The sequence below is a fragment of the Ursus arctos genome, unplaced genomic scaffold (assembly GCF_023065955.2).
Source record: "Ursus arctos isolate Adak ecotype North America unplaced genomic scaffold, UrsArc2.0 scaffold_37, whole genome shotgun sequence".
Classification (NCBI taxonomy): domain Eukaryota; kingdom Metazoa; phylum Chordata; class Mammalia; order Carnivora; family Ursidae; genus Ursus; species Ursus arctos.
The window spans coordinates 4,331,062-4,346,276 of record NW_026623053.1 but is presented as its reverse complement, the minus strand read 5'-3'; the positions used below and the strand labels follow the sequence as shown (position 1 = coordinate 4,346,276).

At 47.3% G+C, this 15,215-nt stretch overlaps 1 protein-coding gene across 1 annotated transcript; it reads right to left on the bottom strand.

The window, feature by feature from the left end:
* Positions 1-5,806: 5,806 nt before the first annotated feature.
* On the bottom strand, positions 5,807-10,443 carry LOC113250101 (rho guanine nucleotide exchange factor 11-like). Its single transcript, XM_044381093.3, is given in 7 exon segments — positions 5,807-6,231; positions 6,234-7,029; positions 7,032-7,554; positions 7,556-8,696; positions 8,699-10,003; positions 10,006-10,174; positions 10,176-10,443. Coding segments are annotated over 7 exon segments (4,482 nt in total). The 5' UTR covers positions 10,299-10,443.
* Between the last annotated feature and the right edge of the window lie 4,772 nt (positions 10,444-15,215).

Here is a 15,215-nt window from a genome sequence, read left to right as displayed (position 1 = left end):
TCCCTGGAGATTTACTTGGGGCTCAGGAGCCCGGCTCGGCGCTGCAGGACCGGAGGCCATTCCCCACGCCAAAGTGGACTCCAGAGCCAGGCGCCAGGCGGGGGGGCAGGGAAGTCTGTGCCTGAGCATGCGCCTTATTGGCTCCTGCCCGGAAGCCGTTGGGGAGAGTGCACCTGCAGCCAGTTAGCTTGCAACCGTTGTGCATGTGCTCTTGGTGCTAGGGAGGCCTGCAGGCGCTGTGCTGCTTCCTTGTTTGTTACTAAGGCACTGTGATTGGCAGCCCTGGAGAGTCTACTTTTTCCAACTGTATTAAGGAGACCCAGGGAAAAAAAATAACGCTTGCCAGGGGTGGAGGTGGAGGAAAGATTAACAGAGGACACAGGATTTTTAGGGCAGTGAGAATACCCTGTATGCTATTATAAGGATGGCTGGATCATTATATATTTGTCCAAAACCATGGAATGTACTCCAAGAGTGAACTTTAAGGTAAACTGTGGACTTTGGGTGCTTATGATGATGTCAATGTCCACTCATCCTTGGTAACAATGTACCATTCTGGTGAGTGGTCAGTAATGGGGGAGGCAATGGAGGAGTGTGTGTGTGTGTGCACTCACACAGGGGATATATGGGAAAAATCTCTGTGCCTTCCTCTCAATTTTGTTGTAAACCTGAAACTGCTCTAAAAAAATGGATGTCTTAAAAAAAGAATGCTGTCAGATGTCTGTCAGAAGATATAGTAGGTATAAATACACACCCAAATAAAGTACAAAAAAGCTTAATAAAATATATGACACACCAGCACACTCATCATACATAAGAAACATAATATTGTGAGAAACAACAGATCAGTAAATAAAACTTCAATTTCAGAATAAACATCTTTGAGCATCCCAGAATCGAAAGCAAGAAAGGAAGCTAAATAAATTATAGTGTTCTAATTGTATAATGAGACAATATAAATCAGAGAAGCAAAATTTTACATAGCATGATACTTGGAAAAGAATTGATTCAATTGGGTTCCCCATGGTTTTATTTTAAAAATTATTTTACAACTTTCCTATAAAATACAAGATGCAGCATAAAATGCACAAAACATATATGTAAAGTATAATAAATATACAGCAAACATCCAATAGCCACTACCAAAGACAAGTAGGGCATCGCAAGAGCTCTGGAAGTCCCTTTGTTTTCATCACCCCTAATTCTCCCCCTAACTTCTCGTGTAAACTTCTTTGCTTTATACTTTTTATTCATCCACTAAAAAATAGATTTACCTGTTTTAAAACTTATGTAAGTGGAATCATCTTTAATATATTCTATTTTAAATGTATTTCTTTTTACTTTATATACAGTAAAATTCACTCTTTGAATTAATTTCACCTTGATCAGATTTTGCTTATCTATTTTGAAGCTCTGTTGTTGGGTACCTCCCACCTTTGGAACTGTTATATCTTCCGCAAGAAATGACCCCTTTTGGAAAAAAAAAAAAGAAAGAAAGAAAAGAAACGACCCCTTTTGAATCATGAGATGTCCTTCTCTCTGGTAATGTTCCTCATTCTGAAGTCTATTTTGTCTAATATAATGTAGCTACTCCAACTTTCTTTTGTTTAATGTTTGAATAGTATGTATTTTACTTTTTAAATTATTTTTTAGATTTTATTTTACTTTTAGTCTTTTTTTTTTTAAGTAGACAGCATATTGTTGGGTCTTCCTTTTATTTCTAATTTATAATCCCAGTCTCTTGGTTTCTTTAGATCATTTATATTGAATCCAATTTCTGATATGGTTAGATTAAAATTACCATTTTGCTAATTGCATTCTATTTATTCTATCTAATCAGTTCTTTTTCTGCCCCCTTTTGTGTTAGTTTTTATGAATCCATTTTAACTTCATCATTTCCCTATTATTTATATCTTTTTAAAATATTTTAAATTGTTGTTCTAGGATTAAAAACATTTAATCGAAGTCTAACTTCAAATAATATCACTACCTGATGTGTCGTAAAAGAGATTTACACCAGTATATCCCCAATTCCTCACTCTCATCCTTTGGGTGATTTTTTTTTGTCATAAATTCTACTTTTACTTATGCCATCAACAAAACATATTGCTACCATACATATTTCTTTTATTCCACTCCCACTGCTTTTCATTTCTTTGGTGGATCCATGTGTCGGTCTGGTATCACACTACTTCTGCCTGAAAACATTAAACGTTATTCATAGTGCAAGTCTACTTGGCAGTGAATTCCCTCGGTTTTGTTTTTATGAGAAAGTATAGATTTCTCCTTCATTCTTCTTCCCGCTTTATTGAGGTATGATCGACAATAATTATATGTATTTAAGTTGTACAGTGAGTTTTTTGAAGTTATACAAGTTAACGATGCCTTAATATATGTATATATTGTGAGGAAATGAGTACCACCTCAAGTTGATTAACACATTTATCACCTTTCACAATTACACTTTTTGTGTGGTGAGAACACTTAGGATCTATTCTCTTGGCATATTTTAAGTATGCAATACAATACTATTAATTATAGTCACCATGCTACATATTAAAGCCCCAGACTTATCATCTTACCAACATCTCCCCATTCCACCACCACCCCCATCCTTGGCCACCAGCCCCTGGCAGTTACCATGTTACTGTCTGGTTTGATGAATTCAACTTTTTTAGATTCCACATGTAAGTGAAATCACACAATATTTCTCTTGCTGTGTTTGGCTTATTTCACTTAGCATAATGTCCTCCAGTTTCATTCATGTTGTCACAAATAGAATTTCCTTCTTTCTTATGGCTGAACGGTATTCCATAGTTTTGGCTATTTGGGTCTTTTGTGGTTTCATACAAAGTTCAAGGTTGTTTTATCTACTTCTGTGAAAAATGCCATTGGAATTTTGACAGGGATTGCATTAGATCTATAGATGACTTTTGGTAGTATGGACATTGTAATAATATTAATTCTCCTAATCCAGGAACAAGGTATCTTTCCATTTGTTTGTGTCTTCAAGTTCTTTCATCAATGTCCTACAGTTTTCAGTGTACACATCTTTCACCTCCTTGATTCAATTTATTCCTAAGTACTTTTACTTTCTGATGCTTGGCAGCAGGAGTGTTCCCAGCCTGTGACTGAATTAAAGGGCCATATCAGGATCTACAGTTGGACCAAGCTCAGAGGGCCTGCCTCAGGGACACGGACAGATGTGTCTACCACCTGGTCCCTTGGCATACACAACTAGTGGCTAAAAGGGACCAGAATTGGGTCACAGGCCACTTCAAGGTCTGAGGTTCTCAGGACTGCTACCTGTGGCACAGGCGAGTGTGACTCTTAGTGGTCCTGGTGGATAGACGGTGTTGGTGGGGAGACCAAGACCAAATATGGTTTAGCCAAGTCCACAGGGAGACTGCAGCTGTTTCTGAATCTGTACCCAGACACTAGATCAGTGAGTCTACCACCTGGGCATGGGTCTGCCTACTCAAAATGGCCCTCATGGATCATGGGTTACACTGGGATTTTCACAGTCTCTTAACTAGATCCCAAAGCTCCCACAAAGGCACTTTTGTCCATGGTTGGCTGCCAAATTATTGTTACTGAGGGGGGATATGAGGCCAGCATTACCAAAGCCAAAAAACACACCACAAGAAGCACCTGGGTGGCTCAGTCTGATGAGTGTCCAACTCTTGGTTTTGGCTCAGGCATGATCTCAGGGTCTTGGGATAGAGCTATGTGTTGAGCTGTGCGTTCAGTGTGGAGTCTGTTTGTCCTTCTCCTTTCCCCTGTGTCCCTCCCTCTCCTCTCTTCCTCACCCTCTAAAATAAGTAAAATCTTAAAAAAAAAAAAAGACACTACATGAAAAGAAAACTACTGCCAATATCCCTGATGAATATACATGCAAACATTTTCAACAAAATATTAGGAACCAAATTCAACAACAAATTAAAAGGATCATATGTCATGATCAAGTGGGAATCACCCCTAGGATACAAGAAAAGTTCAACATATGTAAATCAATATATGTGAGACACTATATTTTAAAAATGAGGGATAAAAACCATATGATAATCTCAATAGATGTAGAAAAAGCATTTGGCAAAACACAACACCCTTTCATGATTTAAAAAAAAAACTCATAAAATGTGAGTGGAGAAGAAACATACCTCAACATTATAAAAGCCATATATGACAAGCCCACAGCAAACATCATACTCAATGGTAAAAGGTCAAAAGCTTTTCTGCTAAAGTCAGAAGCAAGGTCAGGGTGTCCATGCTTACCATTTCTATTCAACATAGTACTGGAAGTCCTAGCCAGAGCAGTCAGTCAAAAAAATAAATAAAAGGGATCAAATCAGAAAAAAAAAAAGATAAATTGCTTTTGCAGATGACATATTCAATAAATGTCAATAAATGGTGCTGGGAAAATTGGACAGCTACATGCAAAAGAATGAAACTTGACCACTCTCTCACACCATACACAAAGATAAACTCCAAATGGATGAAAGACCTCGATGTGAGACAGGAATCCATCAAAATCCTGGAGGAAAACATAGGCAGCAACCTCTACGACATCGGCCAAAGCAACCTTTTTCATGAAACATCTGCAAAGGCAAGAGAAACAAAAGATAAAATGAACTTGTGGGACTTCATCAAGATAAAAATCTTCTGCACAGTCAAGGAAACAGTCAAAAGAACTAAGAGGCAGCCCACGGAATGGGAGAATATATTTGCAAATGATACTACAGATAAAAGACTGGTATCCAAGATCTACAAAGAACTTTTTTTTTTTTTTTGGAAGAATATTTAACTTTTCTTTAAAAAAAAAATCTTAACCATGAGAGAAAGAAAATAAGAGTATACATTATTTTAACAGGAAAACAGTCATTTCCATCTCTTTATTTTATATATTATATATATATTTATATTTATATATATATATGTATATATACACCTAGCACAGTGTGTCTATTCTATCGGTCCGCAGGGAGGGGGCTGGCATGGGGTGAGCAACCGATGCTGCCGTGGCCCCTGGCGATGGTCCTAGGTTAATGCGGGAACTCCAGCATTCACACCCCCTGCCCCACCTCCTGGGCCTGGTTTTTAGGGCCGTACCGGATACACTAGTTTTTCTCTAGGGAGAGGGTGGGGAAGGGTGGACAGAGGTGGGGTCAGGAACTCCCGGAAGAGGACAAGTCCTAGGAGCAGGGAGAAGCTCTCTGCTCGGGCCACAGAGACTGGGCTCTCAAGCCACATGGGCTGGGACACCCTCCCACTCACGGGGACCCGGGTGCTCAGGTCTGGCTTCCCCCTCAGCCCTGACCCCGGAGCTGGCCTGTTAACTAGGAGATGCGAGCTGTCCCTCTGGGTCTGCCTCCGCCCCCGAGGAACAGAAACAAAACAGGTCAAAGTTATTTACAAAGCAAGACGCACATACAGCACGTATGTATTTATAGGAAACCGAAGTGACTATGAGGGGAGAAGCAGGGTGCCCACCTCAGCCCCGGGGTCCTGTGAAGAGGGGAGGGAGGAAGAAAGTGCATTTACACAGAGACTCCTCCTTTCACCTGCATGTCTGGGGGGGCCTTTCAGATGCAGTCAGCAAGCTCAGGAGAGGCCTTGGGGGGCGGCTGGAGGGAAGGGGAGACTACTGACACTTGACCGGGACCTGAGCAGACCAAGCGACATGTGGGGCGCCCCCGGGGGTCTCAGCTAGACCCGTTCTCCATGGCCTCCACCGCGGGAAGGAGGTCTGGGCTCCCACTGCCCTGTGCCCCTGCCTCGGGCCGGTCCCCAGAGCACGAGTGGGCAGTTACAGTCCTGAGGAAGAGGCCGCAGGTGCCACGCTGTCTTCCGGGGGGGCATCGGAGCCGTCCTCCGAGCACGGCCGTGGCTGGTGGCCGTCCCTGGAGTCGCAGGCCAGGGCTTCCCTGGCCGGAGGTGACAGGGAGCCGTCTGTCCATCTAGCCACCTCCGTGTGGAAACTGCCCACAGGTGTGGTGCCGCCCGACACCTCTCCCGCAAGGGACCTGAGCAGCTCTCTGTGGGCCAGCTCCATGTCCCTGAGCCTGTTGAGCTTGACCGTGAGCTGTTCCATGGTGCGGAAGATGCTGCCCACGTCCCTGAGGGCCAGGCTGGGCGGGGAGTGGCGAGGGCGCCTGTGACCTCCACTGGGTCCCCGAAGCCGCCAGGCAGGGATGCTCTCGGGCTGGGAGAGCTCGGTGCTGGAGTCCGGGGTCCGGCCGGCATGCTGACATAGAAGCAGTTCCCTTTTCTCACGACTTTGTAACTTCCTGCCGCCTCGGTGCTTAAAGCCTCTTCTTCTGGGTTCCTGTCCAGCTCGGGAGACTCCCAGATCCCGGAATTCCTGGCCTGTGGGGGCAGCTGTTCCAGAGAACAGAGAGCCATGTCCTCCTGCTCTGGCCCTTCACCCCCGGGGGGCCATGCCCTGGGGCACCAGCTGCTGCTCCTGAGAGAAGGCGCAGGCGTCAGGCCGTCGTCGGGCTCCCTGGCGGGCTGCGCTTTGGGGTGGCGACTGGGCAGCAGGCCACACAGAATCAGGTGCCGCAGGCTCTCCACGTCTTCCTGGGCTGAGTCGGCGAGCCCTTCCATGAACAGAGGACGGGGGATGGGCAGGAGGATAGCGTCTCTCATCCGGCCTCCCCTGTTCTCTCCATCCAGGGATGTGGAGGGGTGAGGCAGGGCACCCAGCTCCCCTTCGATGCTGTCTTCCTGCTCGGGATCGTCTAGGAGGCCCGCGTGCTTCCCCTCAACCCTCTGCTGGGACCCAGTGCCTGCTCCGGGCAGCTCCCCGGGCTCTGGTTCACTGTGGAACACTTCTGAGCCATCCAGCCGGACCCTGCTGGGGGTGGGGCTCTGCTGCGCTGGCTCCCGGGCGCCCAGGGGTGGGGGATGGGCGAGCACTGGGGCAGCTCCCGGGCGCCGGGTGGCGTTCCAAATGGCCTCGTCCAAGAGCTCCATCCACGTGTTCTTGTCTGACGACGTCAGTATCACCAGCTCGTAGATCTGGGGGGGGGGCCCAGCTCCGAGGTGCAGATGATGAAGAAGGCTCGTTTGTCTGTGGCCACGGAGCGGATGAGCACGGCATTGAGCTTGAGGACAGGGCTGAAGGTCTGCTTGCTGTCCGCGGAGCCTGCGGCGGTCTTGCTGTGACACTTGAGCAGCAGCTTCTCGTCCTGCTTCTGCAGCAGCACCAGGAGATCCTCCAGCAGCAGCACGTGCTGGTCCAAGCTCTTATCCTTGCTGATCCTCCAGGTCAGGGGCCCCTCGTGGACCATCCTTCTGGCTGTGAGATCCAGGCTCTTGAACTCTGCTGCCAGGGGGTTGCTGGCCCTCTCCAGGGACGTGGTGTCCAGGCGTTTCTGGCAGCCCTCCAGTTGGTGCCAGTTCTCCGTCTGCTTCACCGCCTCGTTCACATACTTAAGGATTTCCCGGCACTGGTCCCATGCCTGGCAGAGCTTCTAGTGCTTGGCGGTGCCACCCTCCGTGTGCTTGAGGACGCTCTCCAGCAGCAGCGGGTACTTGGTGAGCCATTGCATCTGACACGATGAGATCCCTGAACTGCAGCCGCCTGCACCGGGGGTGACTCTGGGCCTCCTGCATGAAGAGCTGGAAGCAGCTCTCCTTGCGCTGCTTGGTCTTGATGAGCCCCAGGGCGATGGACTGATAGGAGCAGAACTGGGCAGCCACCTGCTGGAGCTCCTCCCGGCCAGGGCCGTCAAACCGAGCCAGCATGAGGTCACCGATGTCTCTGATAATGGGGCCCTCCTCTCGGAGCTTCCTCATGGCCTTGCACCAGGAATTACGGATCTCGATGAGCTCAGGCAGGTTGGGGAAGAGCCGGGCCAGCTCCTCCCGGGGCATCAGGTTCTCCTTCTTCATCCGCCGGTAGAAGATCAGGTCCAGGACCCGGAGCGTGCGCAGATGGGAGGCTTCCATCACAAACAGCTCATTGATGACCTCCTGCCGGTCAATCTCCCTCTGGCTTAGACCCGCCACCACATCCTTGCCCACCGTGTGCTGCCAGTTCTGGGCGTCCGGCTCTGGCTCCAAGTCCAAGAGCTGGCCCAAATCGTCCTCTAGGAGGTGGGGGAGGAAGGCGTCTGTGCAGAACCCCAGGCTGGGGGACTCGATGCTCCTGCAGCCCATTTTGGGGGTAAAGGGAGGGGTTGGGTTCTCCAGAGACCTTGTGGAGAGGCTGGAGGCAGAGGACAAGGCTGACTGGTGGAGGCGGGCAGCCTCTACGGCCGCGTCCATGTCCACATCACTGCGAGAGCGGGGCACGTTCTCCACCTTCCGGGACCACTTCAGCTCCTCCCAGCCCTTCAGGCTCTCAGAGCGGCCCAGGCGGATCTCTGAGTGTGAGCTGTCGCTCTCCAGCAGGTCCTTGGGGAAGCTTCCTGTGGAGAGCCGCTGCGTCCCAGGCTCCGGGGCGTCATACGGCTGGTTGTTCTCAAAGTGCTGAATGATGTCCCTCACATTGCCTGGTTTGACCTCCGCAGGGGACAAGGGAATATGAAATGTGCTCTGCGAAGAGCTTTTGGGCTTCCCGATGTACTTGAGGATAGGGTTTCGCCTCTTGTCCTCCAAGGCATCCTTGTCTTTTTTGGAATTGCTGCTCTTCTTGGTCTTTGGGAAGAAGGGCAGCCACTTGTCCTTGTCAGGAGCTGCCTGGGCCTTTCAGCTGTGCCGGAAGGCCATGCCTCTCGGAGACGGAGCCCAGCGTAGCCCGTATAGGTATTGAGAGCGAAATCCATGGGGGCACTCCTGTCCTCCTCGTACTTGGACAGAATGCCTGCCAGGGCGGCTAGCTGCTTCTCGGCCACTTGGCGTTCTCAGACAGGGTCCCCATCCAGGTCCAGCAGGTCATTCTCACCGTACAGACTACCCAGCCCCAGGGTGTGCTTTGTTCTGTAGTCCTGGACCTGCCCCTGGATCTCGGGCATGGCTGCCTCCTGCACTTCCCAGAGCGTGGTGCGGACGTCCTCACTGCCGCGCAGACGCAAGTCAATTTCAGCCTGTAACACCTCCGGGACTTTCACTCTCAGTGGCGCATTTTTCTCTAAGAAAATATTCCAGATGTCTTCTCCTAAGCTTCAGGAGTCCTTGGGGTTTGTCTGCTGGTAAACTTCTGCACACAGGTAAAAAAGCAGCGGACTGGGGTCAGCCTGAGAGAAGATGTACCGCAGGAAAACGCCCAGGTGAGCGGGCCGTGCCTTCAGCTTCTCAAGGTCCTGGAAGATGATGTCGCCCACGTTGTTGAAATAACCCGGGTCATAATCTTCCTCTGGGCCAATAATTAAAGGCTTCGGGCTCTGGTCTGCGCCCTGCTCGCTGGTGCCAGGCCCTGGTGCGTCCGAGCCCTGCCGCCGGTGGTGCTGGGCCAGCCTGGCCATGATCACAGGTGAGGTTCAGGGACTGCCCAGCCCAGGGTCTGACAGTGCCAAGTTCCAATTCATCAGCGCCTCACTGAGGGAGGGGAAGTGCTCCGTTCCAGCATCCAAGCCGCTGTCTCCCTCCTGGCAGTCCAGAGAGAGCTGGCCTTCTGATGCTCTCTGGCTGTTGTCACCATATAGGGGGGGTATGTCCACGAAGCCACCCGTCTCCTGCTGGATCTTCAGCTGGAGCTGAGTGACACACCTCTGGGCACCTTCGATCTGCTCCTCCAGCAGGCTGGCAGGATTCCGGCTGTATACCTCACAAATACACTGTAACTCCTTTTCCTCCTGCCTCAGCATATTGCAAAGGATCTGGGTGGCATGTTTTTGGAATTCAGGATCCTGCAGTGGTTTGCCCCCCCCCAGGCGCTGCGGGGGTGGGGGCAGAGGTGGGGGCCGAGGCAGCGGTGGGACCACAGGGGCGACTGGGGGGGCTCCGGTGGGGGCAGGGTCCTGCTGCAGCCCAGAGACACTGATGGACGAGGGGGAAGAGCCCAGGAGGGTCAGTGCGACATAGGCGCCAGATCTGATAAGGTTTACCACCTCCAGCTGTTGGTCACCATGGTGCCGTTGACTTTGATGATCCAGTCGCCCTCTTTGACACCAGCTCTCATGGCTGCCCCTCCGGGCCGCACAGACTGCACCAGAACAATACGGTCCCCGCTAACCGTGAAGCCGAAGCCATGCTGGTCCTTCTGGATGATGACACAGCGCTGAACAAGAACCTGCTGTCTCGGAGGTGTCGGAGGGCTGGCGGAGGTGGGAAGGGGACCTGTGTTCAGGCACCGGAACTCCCAAAGACAGGCCACTTAACCTGTCTATGCTCTGGGGTAACCTCACACTCATGGTTTCTCAGTGTCTCCGCAGAACAAGGATCCTGCAGTTTTGATGTCTTGATCAGGGCTGAGTCAGCTGCAATTTTTAAGAAAGGTGGGAGGAGGGCCTCCCAACCTCAAGGTCGGATGCTCGGATGCTCAAATGCTCTCTGCTGGCTCTCAGGACCCTGGGAACTGAGGCTCCGCTCTACTTGTACCAGCGAGCATGGTGTCCATTCTCAGCCCCTGGCCCCTCCCCCGTCGGAGAAAAAAAAACGAAAGAAAAAGAGGAAAAACTATGACCTTCTTAGAAACCAAAAACCCAACCACAAATCTCTTCAAGGTTAGCGCTATGGGCTAAGACATGAATCACAGAAAGAATGTGCCTTCAAAATATCAGTCTTCACTGCAAGATACAGATGAAGCCCATGCTCCAGACGCCGTTCCCGCAGCTGTCCTCCCGCAGGCGGGCGCCTGGTGGCCGGCAGGGCCATGCCGGGTCCCCCCACGCTCAGCACGACGGCGACGCCAACGCCAGGGCAGGGGCGGCGGAGGGCGGGTCCGAACCGGCACCGGGGCAGGCCCCAGGCCGGCGCGCTAGGCGGGGAAATAAATGAAAGCATACAACAGGACGTGCACCGCGGCAGCCCTTCAAGTCGGGGCGGCCCTGCGACCACGGTTATGGAGCTCCTTAAAACACAGCAACAAAAACGGCTTTTACGTGAAAGGTCTGGAAACCCTTCAAGGAGCCGAAGGCACCGAGCAGGAGCGCGGCGCCCGCCGCCTCACGCCCGCCAGGCCCTGGCCTCCCCGCACCCCGCGCTCACCGTCCCGGCTGCCATCAACCGCGGTCGCCGCTTGCGTCCCCGCGCTGCCCGACCCGCAGCCTCCTCCGCGCCGGCCTGCGGGGGCCCGGCCCCAGCTACCCTCCACCCCGCCAGGCCCGCTCGCCCGCCGCCGCCTCCACTCTGGCCCAGCGCGCGGGGCTCCTCGGGGTGCAGGCCTGGCGGGCCGCAGGTGCCCACGCTGCCCCCTCCAGCCCCGCTCCAGCAGCGCGCTACAAAGAACTTCTCAAACTCAATACAAGAGAAACAAACAAATCATAAAATGGGCAGAAGATATGAACAGTTTTCCAATGATGACATACAAATGGCTAACAGACACATGAAAAAATGTTCAAAATCATTAGCCATCAGGGAAATTCAAATAGAAACCACACTAAGATACCACCTTACGCCAGTTAGAATGGCAAAAATCAACAAGGCAGGAAACAGCAGTTGCTGGAGAGGATGTGGAGAAAGGGGATCCCTCCTACATTGTTGGTGGGAATGCAGGTTGGTGCAGCCACTCTGGAAAACAGTGTGGAGGTCCCTTAAAAAGTTAAAAATGGAGCTACCCTATGACCCAGCCATTGCACTACTGGATATTTACCCCAAAGATACAGAGGCAGTGAAGAGAAGGGCCATATGCACCCCAATGTTCATAGCAGCATTGTCCACAATAGCTAAATCACGGGAGGAACTGAGATGCCCTTCAACAGATGACTGGATTAAGAAGCTGTGGTCCATATATACAACGGAATATTACTCAGCTATCAGAAAGAACGATTTCTCAACATTTGCTGCAACATGGACGGCACTGGAGGAGATAATGCTAAGTGAAATAAGTCAAGCAGAGAAAGATAATTATCATGATTTCTCTCATCTATGGAACATAAGAACTAGGAAGATCGGTAGGGGAAGAAAGGGATAAAGAAAGGGGGGGTAATCAGAAGGGGGAATGAAGCATGAGAGACTGTGGACTCTGAGAAACAAACTGAGGGCTTCAGAGGGGAGGGGGGTGGGGGAATGGATAGACTGGTGATGAGTAGTAAGGAGGGCACGTATTGCATGGTGTACTGGGTGTTATATACAACTAATGAATCATCGAACTTTACATCAGAAACCAGGGATGTACTGTATGGTGACTAACATAATATAATAAAAAATCATTAAAAAAATAAAAATAAAAAAATAAAATGGATTGAAAGAAGGATAAATAGGGGTGGATTGATAGGTATGTGGTAAGCAAATCTAGCAAATGCTAATGGTAGAATCTAGGCGGCAGTATATGGGTATTCACTTTAAAGTATTTCTACTTTATTGTATGTGTGAAAATATTTGTAATAAAATTTGGAACAAAAATTAAAAAAAAAAGGAGGGCACGTATCGCATGGTGCACTGGGTATTATACGCAACTAATGAATCATCGAACTTTACATCAAAAAAATAAATAAAAATTAAAAAAAAAGAAAAAAGAAAAATAGGCCAAAATAACTATTTTCAGACATTATACTACAGGCAGTGCAAGACTGTGATCACTGGGAGAAGCTAAATTCAGCCAGTAGCACCTTCCAGACCATGGAGCATGAAAAGGAGCCTCCAACAGCACTTGCGAGTCTCAGTGAGCACAGCAGATAAAGAATGGAGTTTGGAGCTACCACACTGAATCCAATCTGTAAGGCAGCATTCCAGAGGGAACTGCAGCAGAGAAGGAGCTATAAAAATCTGCAGAGGTGAACCCGGGGTCTTCAGCACCCCCCCACATGCACGCACGCACGCACGTGTGCAGGTATTCTGCAGGGCCGAGAACAGGAAGACTATTGGGGAAAACTGCCTGAGCTTGGAGAGGGTTTGGAATGTTAGAATTCTACCCCATCGGAGTGGAGAGAAGTCAATGAGCACTCGGAGCTCTCCTACGAGATCCCAGAAAGACCCTATCTTAAAGTAGGACTAATCTAACCCCAAAGTAAAAGCTATTCTAAACCATATCGTCTAAGAGTTAAAAAGAAGCCTTAAAAGATTAAGCTGATCCACAAAAAAAATAAACCATATCCCAGAACAAAACTCAATACCCTATTAGGGGAAGATAACAAAACTTCCTAACTCAACTCCATAATGTTGAACATATAATCTAAAGTGTTAGAAAAAAAATAGTAAAAAAAATTTTAAAAAGGAATGTGTATGTTTCTTACTCTCAAAAACTATTTAGAGGGTTATCAGTTAGATGAATTAGAATGAATCCAATTTATGTAACTGCCTAACAACAACTAATGGGATATATCAGTTTGCTTCATCACATTATCATACCACTACCATATAGTGGTGCAATTCAGAGAGCAATTACCTAATAATGTGGGTTCAACTAACTTTTTTTGAATTACAAATCAAGCGAATCTTCTACAAGTCATTTAAATTATTGCAGCCCTAGTTTCCTTAGCTGTAGTATGCATAGAATGATGCCTACCTCTCAGTGCCCTGGTGATGGCTAAAAATGGCAAGAGATGGGAATATGTTTAGTTTGGTACTTGACTAATAACAGGACTTCACTATTATTTATTCATTAGATTTTTTAATGACAGAAAGATACATATTGTGAAAATTTAAGCTCATTGATTTCCCTTAATGACAACAGTATGATCTACCATAAAAAGTTTAGGGAAGATGCTAGAAAATGTAAAGAAATGAGCCATATTTTCATCTTTATCCATCTGGGGCACACTTTATACTACTATCACCATTATCATAAAAAAAAAAACCCTCTTTGGCATTTGTTATCCTCAGAATTATATTAAGACTAATTCATAGGCTTATGTCCTCCTTATTAAAATTTTATAATCGAAGATAGGAAAATTGAATTGACATTTAAGTTAAGAACTAACTAGACACAAAATATAAATGGGGAAAAAAAGCATTTTTATTTTTACAGCCTTTAATTTTTAATTTTTTAAAACATTTATTTATTTTGAGAGAGAGAGAGAGAGTACAGGAGTGAGCACAAGTGGGGGGGCAGAGGGAGTAGGATAGATAATCTCAAGAGGACTCCACACTGGGCACGGAACCCACGGCGGGGCTCCATCTCAGGACGCTGAGATCATCGTCTGAGCAGAAACCAACAGTCAGAGGTTTAACCGACGGCACCACCCAGGTTCCCCTATTTTTACTGATTTTTCAAGTAAGTGAATTACAGAAGCAATTTCAGCAACTAATTGTGTGACAGACACAAAAGCCAAAAATGTTAGGTAAATTCATTGAACACTGAAGTTTTGTCTTTATTATTCTTACATTCCCAAAGCTTTTTCAAATGCCTAAAATAAAACAGAGACTCAGTAGAAACATGTTTGATAAATGAAGGAGGTTTTTATATGTTCTTTCATCAATGTGGTAAGGATTAAGGAAGCAATATTTCAGAGCTGTTTTCTTTTCCCTTACTTGGAAAGATAACTTGTAAATTTTTCATTGAGAACTAGGAAATACTTTGAGACGTGTCACAAAGGCAATGTTTAACAAAAAGAAAAAAAATAGACACATCACAACACCTATGCCTATACCACTGTTATTGTCAGAGAAGTCAGAAATGTCAAAATTAAGCAGTTAATTGAGTAATCAAATTCACAACACAAACAACTATAAAGCACGTGATTTCTTCTGTTGATACTATAGAATCAGAAAAGTCTATATTTGAATTCTTAGTACTTTAATAACAGCATTACGAAGAGAGGGGGTATTTGAGGGTCAAAATTCAGCAAAATTAAGGCAGTATTAATGACATGACCCAGTTTAGTTTCCACTAGAGATTAATATAGAGAGGCTCTCAGGTGCTGCTAGAAATTTCCTACAAATCAATGATGCATGGAAAAAGTGATGCTTGGGAATTTAAACTATTCAATATTTTGTAGTAGAGGGAGAAGATAAAAATTAAGATAAAATCAGTGTTCTGAGAAAATATAAAGAAACAGACAAACTAAATTCTATAGGATAAATGAAAATATGCATCTAAGTATAAATATAAAACTTTCTAGAAATTCAAGAAAACAGGCATATTAAACAAAAAAAGGATTGCTTCTGTGTATTTAAACAAATACTCAAATTGTTCACAATACTAGCAATTTTAAATTGCTTCATTTCTT